The 18,723-nt window shown below is 38.9% G+C and overlaps 1 protein-coding gene across 1 annotated transcript in view; it reads right to left on the reverse strand.

Annotated features, from left to right (window-relative positions):
* The window catches only part of LOC121957030 (protein shisa-6), an 89,714-nt gene extending 75,428 nt beyond the window's left edge, over positions 1–14,286 (reverse strand). Inside the window, exons 1-2 of the mRNA XM_042505523.1 lie at positions 13,727–14,286; positions 8,320–8,477 (exon numbers count right to left, since the gene is read on the reverse strand). Coding sequence (XP_042361457.1) covers positions 8,320–8,477; positions 13,727–14,286 — 718 coding nt within the window. The remainder of the gene's footprint in view (positions 1–8,319; positions 8,478–13,726) is intronic.
* Between the last annotated feature and the right edge of the window lie 4,437 nt (positions 14,287–18,723).

Below are 18,723 nucleotides of genomic sequence, written 5' to 3' on the forward strand. Positions count from 1 at the left end.
TATTAAGAGACCTAGATACAGCATTGGTGGCTGGCCCCCGTTCACTCCTAAGAAAGTTGCTCAGTAGCAGATGAAGCCAAAAAAATCCCTTTCTCTGCAACTTTTGCATTGTGGGGCCCATATAGCAATTTTTATTCAGGTTTAGCAGTCTGCTAACTTCAGTGGGGAAAAAAGATTTTAATCGTGCAGCTATTCTAGACTTTGGAAATGATATCGAGCCAAATGGATCAAATCCCCATAGTGAAAAGAGTCATGTTACAGGGGTTGTGGCACTTAAAAAAACATATCTAATGATTTACAGACGTCTCTTTTACCATACCATACTATACCAACTTTATTTATAAAGCACTTTAAAACAACCACAGTGGACCAAAGTGCTGTACAGAAGTAAAATACAAGACAGATTAAAAGACATAAAACAAGAACAAATATATATATACACACGTGCACATACATACACATACATATACATATACATACATATATACATAATATATATATATATATATATATATATATACACATATATATACATACATATAAATAAATAAAATGAGCAATAAAATAAAAATAACAATACATTCAACATCTCACATGATGTTAAAAAGCCAGGGAGAAGAGATGTGTTTTAAGATGGGATTTAAAAACAGACAGAGAGGAGGCCTGTCTGATGTGTAGAGGCAGATCATTCCATAGTTTAGGAGCTGCTACAGCAAAAGCACGGTCACCTCTGAGCTTACGCTTAGTTTTAGGTACACTCAGGAGCAGCTAATCAGCTGACCTGAGAGAGCGGAGGGGTGTGTAAGGCTGCAGCAGTTCGGAGAGGTAGGGGGGAGTGAGACCATTTAGGGATTTAAAAGTAAATAAAAGAATTTTAAAGCTGATCCTAAAATGTATGGGCAACCAGTGAAGTGAGGCTAAAATGGGGGAAATGTGCTCGTGCTCGTGCTTACGTGTGCCAGTTAAAAGACAGTATAAGTCAATGCGGAAAAAGTATTTTTGGCCCCTATAGCACTACACGATGGATGCAGATGGTGTAATTGCACTTTTGGCCACTATATAAAATTGTTTTCAAAGCTCAGTGCTGTTCCTGGGGACTTGGATTAGAGAAGGAAGTAGTATTAAGCCCTAACATTCATAGGAGGAGAAGGCTTGGATTGGTGAATGGGTCCAACAACACAGGACTTTCCCCCAGGAAACTGTTGTTCATGGTCATGTGAAACTGAGTAAACTTCAAGTTAAGGTGAATAGTCACCATGTTTCTTTTCATAAACCTAACCAATTTAATTGGACTTGTCTAAACCCAAGCTACATAACTTTATATTAAATACTAAATGTTGTTTGTGGGGAGCTTGTTGGTTAGGTGTCATATTAACTGTTGTGTGTGGACACGTTGCTTTCAACATACTTTTTTGTTCTTTTGGTTGGGCCTGTTTTTCATGGCTGGGGCCACTTAGACCCAGTAAAGGGAAATCTTTGAACAACAGTCTGACATCCTGGGTAACAAAATGCATCTTCCCTTTATTGCTGAGTTAGATGATTTGCAGAGTGTAAATGGTTATAACTGGTTTCAGGTAAATCAAGACAAGCACAGTCTATAATCGTGACTGTACAGGCAGACCGAGACATCCAGGCTCACTGTCATATGCAACATGACATCATTCTTTGAAAATATAAAAGTTGGTGTGCTGTCATTTCATTCTCAACTTCTGCAGGGTTTTGGAACTCAAAATGAACCCAGCTGCCGTGAGTGTCCTACAGAGACTATTCCCTTCTCTGTCTGCAAAGTGTGGAAGGCATTTGTCGCCTATTTTCACAGCACCATAGAAACTTTAGAGCACAAAAATGAGAGAACAGAACTCTGGGAAATTGAAGTGATAATGTCCACTCAAGGACAGTTCTGGAGAAGTACTATCCATACCCCAAGACACACTTCATCAGCATCTCATCTAGGTATAATCTCTCTTCTGGAACATCGAGTGGGAATGGTTCGCATTGTATATTGCTGATGCTTTGGGTTCAGATCCAGAAATCCACCATTGCTGCATGCCATCAGCCTCTTTTTATTGTTTTTTCCCCTTGGGCTAATGCTTTCCTTTTCCGTAGAAATGCTATAAAATTGCTCTCTTTGGCTTAATTGTAATTATTATTTTATCACTTACAAAGCATATAAAAATGAGTGATGAAAAGGACTGCAAAGAGAGAATGAGCTACATGCATTTGACACCATCAAGTGAGCGTGGCTACTGACAGCACTGATATATTTTAAACTCCTTTATGCTGCTACATCAAAAATCTGTTCAGATTTATCCTTATTCTCGTTAACTCTGATCCGTCGCTCTGACCCAGGAAATCGTTTCAGACCAGAGAATCGCTGCAGCTGCTGGTTTCCTTTATAAGGGCCATCTTATAAAATAGATGTGATTCATAGAACATTTTTTCCCAACTATTTATCCTTCACCTCAGTACGAACCCTGAAAAAAGAACTTGTAAAGAAAACATGCCCACTGCTTCCAGTGAGGTGAACTGCACCCTTCACAAGAGGGATTTAGAGATGTTTATTGATTGAAAATGTGTTTTTCATGCAAAGCGTTTTATTTACCTAAATTGTCTATTTATGAACACCTCAAGGGCAGAGCAAATACTGAAAGCGTGTCACCTTGATTTAACCATGGTGTCTTCAATTACAAAACGTCATACTAAGATTTTTTAAGTGGCCAGTTGTCTATCATTTATGTAGCTGAAATAAAAAATTAAAATAAAATAAAAAAACATGTGCTACAAAAAAGTATAAAAAGAAAGCATTTATAATAAACAACACAGGTCTCAACTGTGCTTTCCTTATTTTCTGCTTTTACAAAATACTAACTTTTATAAATACAGATGTTATCTGCATATTGTTAAGTCCCTTTAATCATTTAAAAATGGGGACTGGGGGATAAAAAGGGCCTTAAGTATCAATGAATAAATAAATGGAAGAATAAATAAATGCTGAAAGGGATGCAAAAATAAGACTGACATGCAGACGTTACCTCATTAACATACAGAGTAATACAGAAATAGAAATTGTGGTTGTACAAATATAGAAATAAATTAAGATGTTAACATATCCTGTTAAATTTTCCACTTTTGACTATTTATTTCAAATTGTATTTTAACATTTATCAATGCATTTATTCTTTTGTCTATGCATTTATTTTTTCTGCATGTATATATTCTGTCATTTTTTTAGTTACACATACATTTACTTAAGTCTGTATTTATTTATAGATCTGTTTATTCCTGTATTTATTTATTTATTCCTTAATGTGTTAATATATTGATTTGATTTGATTTGATTTGATTTGAGTGATTTTTTTTCCTCAATAGATAACTCTTTAGCTTTGTGTATGGCAGAAGTTTTCAAATGATATGAACCTCAGCATTTCTGTCTTTTGTCATAAGTCTTAACTTTTTCTTTAATCTAACCTTAATCCTAACTTTAGCGTTAAAACCAAGTTTTAACCCTTGAATAGTCACTTAAAGGACTTAGAACAAAATGTTCAAAACTGTCCTTATTCTTGCAGTCTAACCTTTAATTCATACAAGCAGACCCTATAATAGATGCATTTGTACAAAAACCACAGAGACACACCTGCACCACATTCACATACTCTGTTGCAGTCGGATGTTCATCCAGGAAAATTTCAGTATGTACACTATAAAGTCCAACAGCTTGAGCTAGATATATAATATCCAAAAGCTGAATTATAACTATAATGAGCTTTGACCATTTCTACACTGAAAAATGAACAAAGTCATCTATTTTAAATCCACACCACCGTCATGAATTTGTCATAAAATCTGAGTCATGTCTTCCCTGGAGTGCCTCCATCCCCTATTGGACACCCTGCACCCTCCTCTCTGATGCCGTCTACTTTCAAAAGCATTCACCCCTGCAATGTGACATACTGCTACTCACGCAGCAAACAAAAGCAGGCTGCTATGACACAGGTTGGACGAGTAAGACATATTTTCTGTGGGCAATGGGCACTTTGTATTATGAACAAAATAATAATGTGTGGCTTAATGAATCACACAGAGGAATGTTGCTTTCTCTCTTGGCAGCCAATGACCAAAATATTAAGTTTACAAAATGTGACTGCAAAGAAATTAGAACAAGGACAAAAGTACTATTTACTATTTCAAATCTGAAAGGCCATGTAATGAGTTTGAATAAGAATTCCATTCTGTATATCCCATACATCCTCAGAGATGTGCTCAAAGTTCAGACACTTTGCTGCTGCTGCCAATAAAATTGCTACATCACTTCAGAAAAATGGGAAAAAATGAATGAATAAATCAAGCAGACACATTACAGACACTGGACAAAGGAATAAAAAAATATGTATTTCAAACACGGTTGTATGTGGATGATTTGAAGGGGTGGAATTCAAAACTGGTTGTACATGATTTGGTATATTGGTTATTTAGATGTTGTCTACAATCACAGCTCAGCAATCAGCTGCCAATCAGTCTGGCTAGTATGCTGACATCATCTTCCTTGTTTTCCTTTAGGTGGTGCTAAATTGACAATCTATGGGGTCCCTGAGGAACAGATTAACTGTGGGCTCTCAATGACCTCCCCATTCTCATCCTAGTAGCTACTTATTGTTATTTAGCAAAAATTAGATTGTGGTAACATGTTTTAGTACAATGTATTTTGTGAGACACACATTTAAGCACGATATATATGTTCAAAATGAAGTAATTTAGACTACAGTGAGTGCAGAATTATTAGGCAAATGAGTATTTTGACCACATCATCCTCTTTATGCATGTTGTCTTACTCCAAGCTGTATAGGCTCGAAAGCCCACTACCAATTAAGCATATCAGGTGATGTGCATCTCTGTAATGAGAAGGGGTGTGGTCTAATGACATCAACACCCTATATCAGGTGTGCATAATTATTAGGCAACTTCCTTTCCTTTGGCAAAATGGGTCAGAAGAGGGACTTGACAGGCTCCGAAAAGTCAAAAATAGTGAGATATCTTGCAGAGGGATGCAGCACTCTTAAAATTGCCAAGCTTCTGAAGCGTGATCATCGAACAATCAAGCGTTTCATTCAAAATAGTCAACAGGGTCGCAAGAAGCGTGTGGAAAAACCAAGGCGCAAAATAACTGCCCATGAACTGAGAAAAGTCAAGCGTGCAGCTGCCAAGATGCCACTTGCCACCAGTTTTGCCATATTTCAGAGCTGCAACATCACTGGAGTGCCCAAAAGCACAAGGTGTGCAATACTCAGAGACATGGCCAAGGTAAGAAAGGCTGAAAAACGACCACCACTGAACAAGACACACAAGCTGAAACGTCAAGACTGGGCCAAGAAACATCTCAAGACTGATTTTTCTAAGGTTTTATGGACTGATGAAATGAGAGTGAGTCTTGATGGGCCAGATGGATGGGCCCGTGGCTGGATCGGTAAAGGGCAGAGAGCTCCAGTCCGACTCAGACGCCAGCAAGGTGGAGGTGGGGTACTGGTATGGGCTGGTATCATCAAAGATGAGCTTGTGGGGCCTTTTCGGGTTGAGGATGGAGTCAAGCTCAACTCCCAGTCCTACTGCCAGTTTCTGGAAGACACCTTCTTCAAGCAGTGGTACAGGAAGAAGTCAGCATCCTTCAAGAAAAACATGATTTTCATGCAGGACAATGCTCCATCACACGCATCCAAGTACTCCACAGCGTGGCTGGCAAGAAAGGGTCTAAAAGAAGAAAAACTAATGACATGGCCTCCTTGTTCACCTGAGCTGAACCCCATAGAGAACCTGTGGTCCCTCATCAAATGTGAGATTTACAAGGAGGGAAAACAGTACACCTCTCTGAACAGTGTCTGGGAGGCTGTGGTTGCTGCTGCACGCAATGTTGATCGTGAACAGATCAAAACAGAATCCATGGATGGCAGGCTTTTGAGTGTCCTTGCAAAGAAAGGTGGCTATATTGGTCACTGATTTGTTTTTGAATGTCAGAAATGTATCATTGTGAATGTTGAGCTGTTATATTGGTTTCCCTGGTGAAAATAAATAATTGAAATGGGTATATATTTGTTTTTTGTTAAGTTGCCTAATAATTATGCACAGTAATAGTCACCTGCACACACAGATATCCTCCTAAAATAGCTAAAACTAAAAAAGCCCCACTCCAACTTCCAAAAATATTCAGCTTTGATATTAATGAGTCTTTTGGGTTCATTAAGAACATGGTTGTTGTTCAATAATAAAATTAATCATCAAAAATACAACTTGTCTAATAATTCTGCACTCCCTGTGTGTTCCTCAGCTCTTCTTTAGCCTAAAAGATGGACCCTTAACAACAGCTACTACAGCAGGTATTGCATATCATAGGTCCCTATCATTTTAGTTCACTATGTGCTTTAGTGGTGCATGCAAGATTATCAAACAAAATCAGAAGAAAATTAAATCATCTCTGAATTAATGAACTGATGGTTTGGGGGCCTCAGGGCAGCTGCCCATTTGCCCATTTTTTGCAGTTAATAATCCACTCTACAGAGGTGGGACCTCTTTATTTTCAGACATAGTGGTTTTTACCTTTCTGGCTAGCCCTCTTCTTCTTAGAGAGCCCCAGGAATGAACCAAAAAACCTAGAAATTAGTTAGCTTTTCAGCACTCCTGGTTTCCTTGTCTTGAAGTCAATGTTTTCTTGAATGGGATTTTAGTTAGATGCCTGAAATAAGATCTGTGGTTAACTCAAGTTAAAGAGATTTTTAAATTTTGTTCTACAACATAATATATGTCAGTAAATATCCCACTTATAAACTTTGAGTCTGCTGTGTGTCTTAAGAAAGGCAGTTGCTAACGATTGGCTAAATTACATTAGAGAAAGTCATCACACCAAATGCTGCCACATACTCCTTTACAGCTTGTTGTGGTGGCCATGAGACCATAATGTACTTTGCTCATTGCTCAACCTTAGCTTTTTACTTCTGGCGATTACATTTAGACTTCAGAAATAAAAAATGCAGTGTTAAATTGTGAAGATGCTTTCCTGAACAAAACCTGTAAGTATCAGACACATTTGTTTGCCACAGATCTTATTTTCTGCTTTTATCCAAAATCCAATGGAAAATTCCCATAGGTTTTTTGATGAGGGAACCAGGGCAATGCAAACTTCCCCATCAGCTTGCAGAAAATCACCATCCCTTGGGCTCTCTATTGCAAACAAACCTTAACTTCCAGGATTCTGTGACTTTCTGAACAGTCTTGTCAGTCAGTCAGTCAATCCCATAAATAATGTTATTTGAAGGCTGAATTACTATTCTATAAACAATGGATACTGGCACAACTGACCTGACCTCTGCTTTGGTTTATCATACAATAAAACCACCAAAATGTTAATATTTTCTTAGTTTATGTTTGAGACTTGAAAAAGTTTAAAGTCTTCAGACATCAGCAGTTAGATTTACCAATAGAGAGTAGAGAACAAAGCATTATTTCCATAAAAATGATACTCTTTGTATAATGCAGACATGAATTTAAGAGATTGTTTCAGACCGGATTGCTGACCAAGTATAGAGTAATCTACTTTTCTTTGGTAGAATAAAAACAAAGCAAAAGCATCTTCTTCTAATATCTGGGCAGCTTGTTCACATGGGTTTAAAAAGTCATTCTGCTGCAAGAAAGTGAGAGAAGTTGCTCACATCTTGCAGTTGAGTACAGTCTGTATCAGCTCTGCTCTGACACATTCCCTCCATGTTGGGTGGTGGTGGTGGTGTTGGAGAGGAGGGTGGAGGCAGGGTGACACAAGAGTGAAACACAACACTGTTGAATCTGGGACACCATACTAGGGCAGTTAGCAAACGAGCTGATCCCTGGAGCAGGGATCTGGAGACCGACCGGATAAAAGTAGGAGGAACAGCGTAGCACGACAGAATTATCTCTGGACAAAAAGCTTGCGTCTCCCGCAGAAGATGATACTTTGCATCTCAATTTTGAGCCAATGCTGAGTAGGCTTATGGGACCGCAGTGTGAGGGAGATGAGAATTCAGCCAGAGCCTTGCATTAATTCGCTATATATTTCCTTATGTGTTTCCTCTTAAGAAAGATTGAGGGGAAGAGCTTAAGATTCACAGCCCGTCCATCTATTTCAGTGGATGTCAATCAAAGAATGTGACAGATTAAGGATGGGGGTCCTTACCATCGTAATAACATAAAGTTGGATTTTTAAATGGGCATGAATAGAATGCTACACATATGATACTAGACCTTGCTCTATTTTACAATTGGAGCTATTGATCTTTATAAAAGCAAAGTAGTGTTACATACCATGGTTTGATGCCTTGGTGTGGACAGGTGTGTAGTGATTCTTCGAGGTTCTGACCGGCGTCTCGTCTTTGGGTGACCCATCAATCGCTGCAATGTTTTCATGTTCATACTGAGATATTGGAACTGGTCCTTGTTGCCTCAGAATGTCTGCCAGGGCTCTGGAAAGAAATCACACCAATGGAAAAACAAATGTTACAATTGAAATGTTTCCCAATTAACAAACACTTGCTTTATTCTCCTTGCCATACCCCTAAAGGTCCTCCTTATTTATTTAGCCGCTCCAATTTGAATCATAAAGGTATGGAGGAAGGCATAGAGGAAATTCTAATTACACCTTGAGTCACAAGGGACTTAGACTTTCAATAGCACAGTACACAAGGTACAGACAGGAACTATTATGTGTGCTGGACTCGAGCTCAAGGCACATTTATTAAGAGTTAAGTCAGTTTGTGTTCTTTGAAGCCACAAAATAAAAACAATATTTCACCAACACCAATTTCCAACTTTTGGAGGCACAGTGTCAGCCTGTGAGATGGAGTGCCGGCTCTGCGTTTTCTTAAAGGAAATGAAAGGGCAATTTAACTGTGTCAATGTCAACCTAAAGCAACCACACATTCCACTTTTCCATAACTCTGTGACTTTGGGAGATATACAGTATATTAATAGCATTTCCCTTCCAGGATGAGCACACTTTCGCCGTTTCTTTTTCGCAGACAGAGGCGACCTGATTTTGCATTGTCCCAGTTGGCTGCTATGTCGTGTACTGCAGGAGCTACAGCAGTTTGCAAGAAGGGAACAGACTTTTAACATATGTTTTAATAAAAGATAATAAAAGATCTAGAAAACAAACAACAGAAGTACAAAATACTTTTGACTTTTGTCAAGTCTTGTGGAAACTGCACTGCTATTTGTCAGAAAAGCTGTGACTGTTTAGAATCCTAATGAGCCTGATAAATCATGCATTTGGGGTTGATACTAAAAGCATTATTTGAGAGTTTAAAACATCTGTTAAAAATATATTGGCCAGTGATCATTCTTTTTTATACTCTATATATCATAAAACCCTTGTGATAAGGTGCATGTAGAGTGAAAACAACAATGGGCCAAGAATGGACCCTAGGGGAATGCCATATTTAAATTGACTTACAGAGAAACATAAGTCTGCTATTTCCACATGAAGTTCTGTCCTCTAAGAGGAATGACCATAACACTTTTAAAATACTAATCTTTAACAGCAGGATAGCAATATTGTATATTTTTATACTGTCACTTTTTATTCTTGGGGGGAACTTAAAATTGGCCTGAGGGCCACAGACAAAATAAGAAATTCTGCCAGAGGTGGACTCACACAAAAATATATAATACGACCAGCAGAGATTACAACCCATATTTACGTGGATGTTAGTCGGTGACCTCTAGTGTCAGGTGGCGTAGCATTAAGAGTGCAAAAGTCCGCTTAGGGTTGGAGGGAGGGGAGACAGATGGGTTAAATAAGCATCGGAGTTTCATCCAAAAAAAAAAAAACTGTTCATGTGCCGCGTGACACCAGAGTTATTGTAAAAATAAAATATATGCACTGATGTAAGTCATGTCACAAATGTCCTTTTGGTGATTTCAAGTAACGTACGTCATCATGTTGCGTTCCATCACATTACATTATGTTACATTGACAGATATACTCATTTTAAGCCCAAACGAGATTTTTTTCTAACCATCACCAACAAGTTTTGCTGCCTAAACCTTACTACAAAGTTTTGGTGCAACCTCGACCATTTCTTAACATTACCCATATGGTCGAATGAGCTAGTCTGTTACCAACTAGTGGTTGTGCTAATTTAGGATATTCTCTTGTGGGTCGTATTTTGAGGTTTGAACATACGCCTTATATGGTCCAATGGGTTGGGGTACTTGTTGGAGTAATAGGTCTAATCAAAAGCACAACAAAACTAAAACTGTCATCATTCACGATTGTTCTCTAGTGGTCAAACTATTTCATGACACTGAAAACCTTGAACATATCTTTGGCATTTCTGTGCAAACCCTTGTGTTTTATTGTCCAACATATTTGATGATACCAGTGTTTCTTTGATAAGCTTAGATCGGCTAATAGTAAATCCTCAGAGTAGACTTCTTATGCAAACTTTGGGATTTTTTTTTGTCCCTTTTGTATTGAAGTTTCAGTTTTCCACTGCTATTTTTACCCATGCCTTTTAACTCAGTTTCTTATTCCTGCAATCGCAGAACAAAGCATTATTCTCACCACCTAGCCCACATAAATTGCATCTCGGTTCGCCCCGCAGAAGGTGATCAATACACCCTGTTCAAACCACTGGCTTTAGCTCTCACTCTGCATTTCTTGTGTTTCGGTGAAGGTCACAGACCAAACAGCAAAGGTCTGCCAACAGCTCAGTATTCTGCTCACAGTCCTCCCCTCAGTAACAGAGGTAGGAGTCTAAATTACATTAGAGAAGCACCCACTTTTTAAGAGCAGACCCTTGCCAAATATAAAGCTAATCCCATGTTCCACTACTTCTTTTTGGTCACGCCTGTCAGCATGAATGTCTGCTGCCAGCCTCTGAGGTCTATTCCAGCAGACATCATTACGACAGCTCTATGTGCCAAATGGTCAGTGAAAATAAACAAATCATAAAAAGACGGAAAAAAACACTATTGAGCACCCAGCAAGCCATGCCTCCTCATTTAATCGACCTCTCGCTAAACTCTCATGGCCTCGCTCACATTGAAGTGGTGGCATTAAGCAGATCCACTTGAAAGTACACCCCATGGCTAGGATAGCAGCGCAGTAAGAAGACATAAACTCCACCATCTCGGAGCAGATATGGAAAAAGTGCTGCATCATGAACTTTGTTGTTCTTTGTGTTTTTTCAAATGAAACACTACATTATAAAGTCTCATGAGTCCTTATGGATATTAAAAGCTGACTGTGCCAGCTTCTGAAAAGGCACTTACAATCACTGGAGCTTAACTTTAATATATAAGTGATCTACTGAAAAAGCTCCTTTGTGTTGTCAGAGCTTGAATTTGGACATTTTTCATAATCAAGAACTTGTCTCTGATGTATTTCTCTGAAAGCTGAGTAATCTCCTTTGACATTTTCAAAGCAGCAGGTGCCAAAGTTCCATGACAGAGGCATAACAATGCTCTGTTATTTTCATATCGTTAAATCAACGCAAAACGTCCTCCTCTGCTCTGTCCAGAACGGTCTCCAGTTAATGGCAGGTGACTCAAGTGACTCTTGGATAAGAGCAATGACTAAGTAACTGTGATTTCTTTGGTTACAGGTGGGTGGAAAACATGCGTGCATTTTAGTCAGACCTAACCCCAATTAAAAACCCATTTATAATTTTTTATACAATTTCAGTACCTGCTCCAGTGGGGTTGGAGGGTACCCCAACATGCATCACACAAGACAGCCTGGACAGTTAAATTCCAGACTAGTGTACCACAAAGAGACAGCTTGTTGTGATTGAACTGAGGGAGAAAACCCAAGTGACCAGGATGAAAACATGCATCCTGAGCCACCCTGAAAATGTATCGATCCCCAATAAGTAAAAGGAATAAAAACCACACTCACATCTTGCCTCAGGCTTTTCCACACAATACACTAAGCTAAACTTAATGTCAGAAGTGCTATCAGTGGAGCTGCAACTAATGACTATTTTTATTATTGATTAAGCATTTGGTCTATGTGATGTAAAGATGTTATCCATAACAGACTCCTACAGCACAAGTTGAAATCTGTAAATTGCTTGCTTTGTCAGTTTAGCAGTCCAAACCCCCCAAAATGTTCATTTTATTGTAATGAAAGACAAGAAAAAGCTTCACATCCTAAAATGTGAGAAGCTAGAGCCACTAAACGATTGTTTTTTGTTTTTTTTTTGTTTTTTTGGGGGTTTAAGAATGACAGTCAATCAGTGATTAAATAGACTTTCTATTAATCAAGTAATCTTTGAATGATTCCAGCTGTAGCTACAAGATTCATCTACCTTTTAAAAGCTGAGTTAAGCTCCATGCCATGTTTTTTTCTTGTTTTTTGCTGTGCTTGTTTGAAGTGGGCGGGGCTCAGTCACAAAAGGTGATGTCACATACTTGTAGACCAATCAAAATTTGGTACAATTTGAAAAAAAATCTTCTGACAGTAATTAGGTTATTTGCCTTCCCTTCTCAGGGAATATTCAGTCAAATCTGATCAAAACACAGCCAAACACTCCTAAAGACACATCAACTTGTTATTATGAATATTTAACACAATCCAGAAAACCAAGTATAGTTTATAAATGTTTTCTAAATGCACCACTAAGCTCATGTCACTCTGACGAGACTGGAACCATTTGTACTGTAGAGCATACTCTACACTACCACGTAGCTTATCTCCAGCACTCTTTCAAAAGCCAAATTTTGCCCTTAAATTGAAAATATGAGTTGATTTTGTAGCAAAATGAGATGCAGTACATCTAAGATTCCCTGGGAGGTTTATCTAAGTGCAGATAACAGTAGTTATACATATATACACACACACACATATATATATATATATATATATATATATGCATTACAAAACCAATTGGTCTTTTGATGATGGTGATAAAAATGTTGCCTTCTTCCCAACATCACTTTATAGCAATTTGTTCATCTGGTGACTGAAATGGCCACAGGATGCGTTTTTGTGTTGCCTTAACGCTCATCGAACAATTCAGTGACCACCGCTGGTGCCTTGAGCATTAAAAAAAATATAGTCATTGTAGAAGAGACAACTCCCATCAGGATGAACATGATCACTCATAATGGCTTTCAGTGGCATTTATTCTATCCCTCTGGGGTTGAACGGACACAGAATACCACCCGCTCCCCCTCCTGGGACTGACACAGAATTGGATGTGTACCAAAGAAAGGTATACAATCTTGACATTTTTTGACAGGGAGGCTCTGGGGAGGAGAATAATGGCACGTGTTAAAGGTCACGAGTATGTCCGAACCCATGATATTGAGGCTATAAGTTATGTAGGCTGCTGTAATTCAAGTGAGTCACCAGGAGAGATTCTCACTTTAGGGCCAAAGGAGGGAAACAACAGTCAATTTTACAGTCCACACATACATAGAAAAAGGTGTTCAGATGAGTGCCAGACAGGAGATATATGCAGTGTGATGTGATAGCATTTTTCTACAGTTTTTAACAGAGTATGGACAATCTGAATAATAATTCAACCTGTAGTTCAGCCAGAAATGCAGTGAGCACACTTCAAACACAACATATATGGGTGTGTTTATGCCCCAAATCTGCTTGCCAACTTAAGGCTGGCATGCTGTTTACTTAAGTGTGAAGTCTGCTCTGCACAAATATTGTTTTTTCAAATGTTTCATCATCTATGAAAAGGAAAAATCTTACCTATGCACATTCATTTCCTGAGGGGGCTTTGTGGCTTTATCATAGGCAACTTTAGCAGAAATCCCAATGGCAATGATGAGCGCTACGACCCCGCAGCTGATGTACACCGTGGTGTTGGTCTGGTCTAGCTCCGGGTCGTAGGTATCACCTGTTGGCGCCGGTGAGGGGGGCTGGGTTTTGATCCAGTCCGGCGTGTTGTAGTTGGTACAGCTCTTCTGCTCCAGCCGCTTTCCCCGGTCCGCGCAGCAGAAGCGCAGGAAGCAGCTGCCGCAGCAGAAGCGGTGGTCGGTGTTGTTGCAGCTGAACTCTTTGTCGTACTGCCCGCTCACGTCGTAGTAGCCCAGGCAGGTGTCGTGCTGCACCGTGGGAGCCTGGACCTGGGTGATCTTCCCCGGGACGGCAGCGGCCAGCGGGACCGCGGTGGTGCTGCCGTTGACCTCCTTCAACTTTGGGATCCTCTTCGGCAGGATTTTGCCTTTTTTGTTGGCGGTGGCGGCGCACAGGACATTCAGTGGGTCTAAGTAAATCAAAAGCAGCAGAAGGTGCTTTATCCCCATCATTTGAGGACGCGCTGGTGTTTGTTCTTTGGCCTCCACTCTCTTCTGTCTAATCTTTCTCTCTTAGATAGCACTCTTCCACTTCTTACCGCGTGGAGCTTCTTGCGGGTTTCTTCATCGCAGGTACTCCTTTATGTGCCAAGCTGACGGACTTTGAGTGGCAGATTTTGCGCTCATTAGACACACAAAGCATCTTCTGACTTTACTGTCATGCAGAATACATATGTTTTCTCATAAAAGTTCACTTTGGCCAAATGTCCTCTTGGATTTCGGCTGCAGTGACGTGAAAAATTCACGATGTCCTCAAAGGAAATCTTTACCGTGAGGTGTTGATCTTGAGTGTGATCGAAGCACGTAGTTATACTGTGGAAAAAAGAAAGGCATGTACAGAAGTATTACATCGGTAAAACGTCTACTTTATGTTAGGCTAAGTATTCATGAGAAACTTAAATATTGAGAAAACATCATAGAAAAGACATTTCGGGTCAAAAATTCGCAGTAACTGGACTGAATGGAAACCTACGAACTCTTTCAGCACCATGGACAGCGCCCAAGTTTCCATTTGGGTGTTTGGAGCGCGTCCGCGTCAAAAAGTGAAAAGGTTCGACCTTTTATATATTTTGATCTCACTTCTAACATAAAACTGGTTTAACGTGAGAATAGATCCCTTGTCCTGAACTGCACATGGATTAAAAAAATCCGCTGTGGAGCATTTTTTTCCGCCTCATTTGCCTTTATTTTACGCATAAACTTTCCTTTATCCGGCTTCTTGCGTTGAAACGAGGCGTTAAGTTCTATTTTTTCTTAAGAAAGATCAAAATGGAGACTTTTTGAAAATTAAAAATAGAAAAAGAGAGGGAGAGGATGAGGAGGACTTACCGGTTAACGGTGGCCGGTAACGGGGTTGTCTCAGCCACTGCCACTGAATCAAAGAGCCTCAGCAAGACAAGAGCCAAGACCTCTCTCTCCTCTCCGGCCCGCCTCCCTCCACCTCTCTCTCTCCTCCTCTCTTTCTCTCTCTCGTTTTCACTCTCGTCACCCCCTACCCTCCACCCACGTCACCGATTCAGGTACCTCAGTTAATTATCAATCGGCATCTCGCCCCACCATCCCGTGCTTTGGTCATATGCCTCCAGGCTTCACTCGATAATTCGTGGAGGTGGAAAAAACTGAGAGATAACAGTGTATTAGAAGTTTTCTGTAAGAGGCGAGGCGCTGCTGTTGGTGTACATTTACGCATCAGTGCGCACACAAGCTGCATCCACTCACAAGTCACCAATCACGTCCACTGTGTTGTAGTGTGTGTGTTTGTGTGTGTGTGTGTGTGTGTGTGTGTGTGTGTGTGGGGGTGGGGGGGGGGGGGAGCACGCAAATGTTAAACATGCCCGAGCTGGTTTACTTTAGAATTACAAATCAAATGCCATGCAAGTGGAAGTGAAAAGGAAAAGGATTTGGTTGCTTAAAGTGTCTGGTGCCAATTGGGATTTCTTTTTTTCTATCTGACTTTCAAAGTAAAAGTGAGTATTATTCAGTGTAGATGCCGTTATTAAAAAAAAAAAAAAATCTGATTTGACCTTTCTGGGTTTTTTTATTATATAGTTAACAATGATTTTTGTTCTTCTTTGGTCAGAATTCTGAAAATTATTAATAATGGCAGACTTTTGAATCTTTTAAGTGATTTTTTTTATAAAGAAATTTTGTAATGTTTTTGTATTACTTTATCCAACTTTTCCCCTCGAAAATCACTTAACCCTCAAAATCATGCTGACTTCGAAAAGAGTTAGGACCAGATTGATACACTCACACAGGAAAATAAATCACTATAACACTCAATCAACACAGTTACCACCTAGTTTACCCTGCTACTGCTGAACACAAAACCATGAAAGAGACAATCCTAGATTTTAGGCACACAGCATGAGGAACAATCATACTTTAGCCAGCATTCTGAAACAACCAGGACATGGGAAAAAATGGCCAAGGACATCATGATACAATGGCTCAAACTACCTGAAACAGTCAACAACATCACATTCCACCGCGAACATTCCAAACAAAACCAACACGTTTAATATCAGGACAGGCAGCTGAAAGGAACAGACTTTGGACACAATGATCAATATCCAGCAGAAATAAATGCAAACAAATTCACCCCAGCTGCAAAAAAAATGTCACTCTTCACTGTGGACAAACTTTAAATTCTTGGACAGTTATACATAGTCAAGGACATAACCCCCCATTAGCTACACACACACACACACACACACACACACACACACGCACACGCACGCACAAAAAAAACCAACCAAAAAACCAAAATCAACATGCTTCTTCCTTGTGGAATTTTTGTTATCTGACCTGTAGTTCTTGTTTTGTTTTGTTTTGTCAGTGTTCTGTCCTCTATCTTGCAATAGAAAATAAATGAAGTGCATTCAAAAGCCAAAGAAAAATATCACACTGACTTTAATCTGAAATTATTACATGTTTTTTTTTTTTTTTAAATTTGACTTTTTTGTATTTGACTTTTTTGAATTGTAACTTTATTCTCTGATGTTCTATTTTTAGAAGTTCATCTGAAAAAATACTTTTTTTTTTGTCAGGATTTACTTCACTTTTGGAATTCTTTTGGAATGTTTGATTCTGATTTATATCGTAGGCAATTTTTTAGTGACTTTGTTCTATTATTTTCTTCACATTCTCTAAAACTCCAACACTTTCATCTTAGAATATTGGTGGTATTCTCAAAATTTTGAGTCTGATAACAGAATAATTGATGTGACAAAAAAAAAATAAGTCAGCCCTCTGAGGCCTTACGCTGCTCCACAGACTGGGTGTCTTTGAGAGGCACATTAAACACACCCTCTTGTTTCATCCCCCATCAACATTCAGCTCATTTATAAATCAATTAATTTATCAGTTCCTTCCATATTGCAACAGTCCATCTCCACAAAGGCATTACAAGGAGAAAATTGGGAGTGGAAGACAGATATTAATAAGGTATAGTCTTTTCATTTTGATGGAGGTTTAATCGTATTCACAAATGTGTTTGAATCTGGTAAATCTGGCCGTACCAGATGGTAAAAATGAGCACATTAAAACATCCCAGACAGGTAATTTGACAGCGAGAGGAAACCATATCAAATTGACTTTCAAATACTTTGCTGTCATTGCCTCAACTCCACCGTCCTCATTCACTCAGTTATTATCCAGCATGTCAAAGCTCATCCATCTGGTGTGCAGACTAAAACCACTGCCAAGATTTATTTGTCTTAGCCAGCCTGAGTGCTATTTGATCAAGGTGAATGCTGTTTGACCAAGGTCTGCTGTTATTACCTTTATAGCAGAGAGGTATCATGTAGCCCCCAGTGGGGCAAGGTGATCATATTTATTGTTCCCCGCAACATTTAACTTTATTGAAGTTATCACACCAGAATGTAGTCTAATTTTTCATGAGTTAAAACTGCCCAATGCTACAAAAAGTAGCTCAAATGAGCACAACAAGCCAAAGAAATTTTACTTGCCCCATTAAATGAAAAGTTGCCGAACCTGACAACAACAAAATCTGGTAGCAGTTGTAGAATTTGCTCGTGATTGGCTAAAAGACGTTTTATCGCTACTTGACACCTCGATATGTACTGTAGTACACGCTGTACATATCTTTTCCTCTTCAGTAGCTTTACAGTTGTTAAATCCACCTTATTTCACACTGTCTGGACGTGTTACATATATTCAGTTTTACTCTGCTTTAAAGTGAAAGTGAAATATTGAAACCTAAGGCTTAATGTTTTTTATGGCTGCATTATTCCAACATAAGACATTTTCTAGATGTCTTGTGTATAAATTTAAACCCATTTCCCTCAAATTGGCCCTGCTATTTTTGGTATCTTTGGAATCTTTTGTTTCTGCACTAGAATTCTGGGGGGAAAGTAAAGTAAGGGTAAAGTAGTTTCTTTCTTTTAACACATTTATCTTTTTAGCTCTTGTAAAATATTGGCTATTTTTAATCTCTTTGGGTCTCTATAAAGCATTAAAACAAGTCATAAAAACCCTCTTTCTAGCTCAAAGTTCTCATAGCTTTTAGGAATATGTTAACTTTTATTAGGAGATGTGAGTTGATTTTGTATTTTGGTATCAAAGGGAAACCTTTTTTTCAACCATTTCCCCCAAAACAATTGGGAGCTCTTGTCTAAGTGTCTTTATAGCTAATAAATCTTAAGCTAAATTACTCTACACATAGGAAATTGATGGACATTGATGAATCATAAGTAGATGATGAACAAGGAAAACAGGAGAATGAAACTTTTTTTTCTGCTACATTAAGTAGTTTCTCTCTTTCAAGGCATGTATCCTTTTACCCATTGTACAATATTCAATATTTTTACCTCCTTGGGTCTCGACAAAACATTAAATCAAGTAATCAAAGATCCCTGTTTTGAGCTT

This window comes from Plectropomus leopardus, chromosome 17, assembly GCF_008729295.1.
Source record: "Plectropomus leopardus isolate mb chromosome 17, YSFRI_Pleo_2.0, whole genome shotgun sequence".
NCBI lineage: Eukaryota > Metazoa > Chordata > Actinopteri > Perciformes > Serranidae > Plectropomus > Plectropomus leopardus.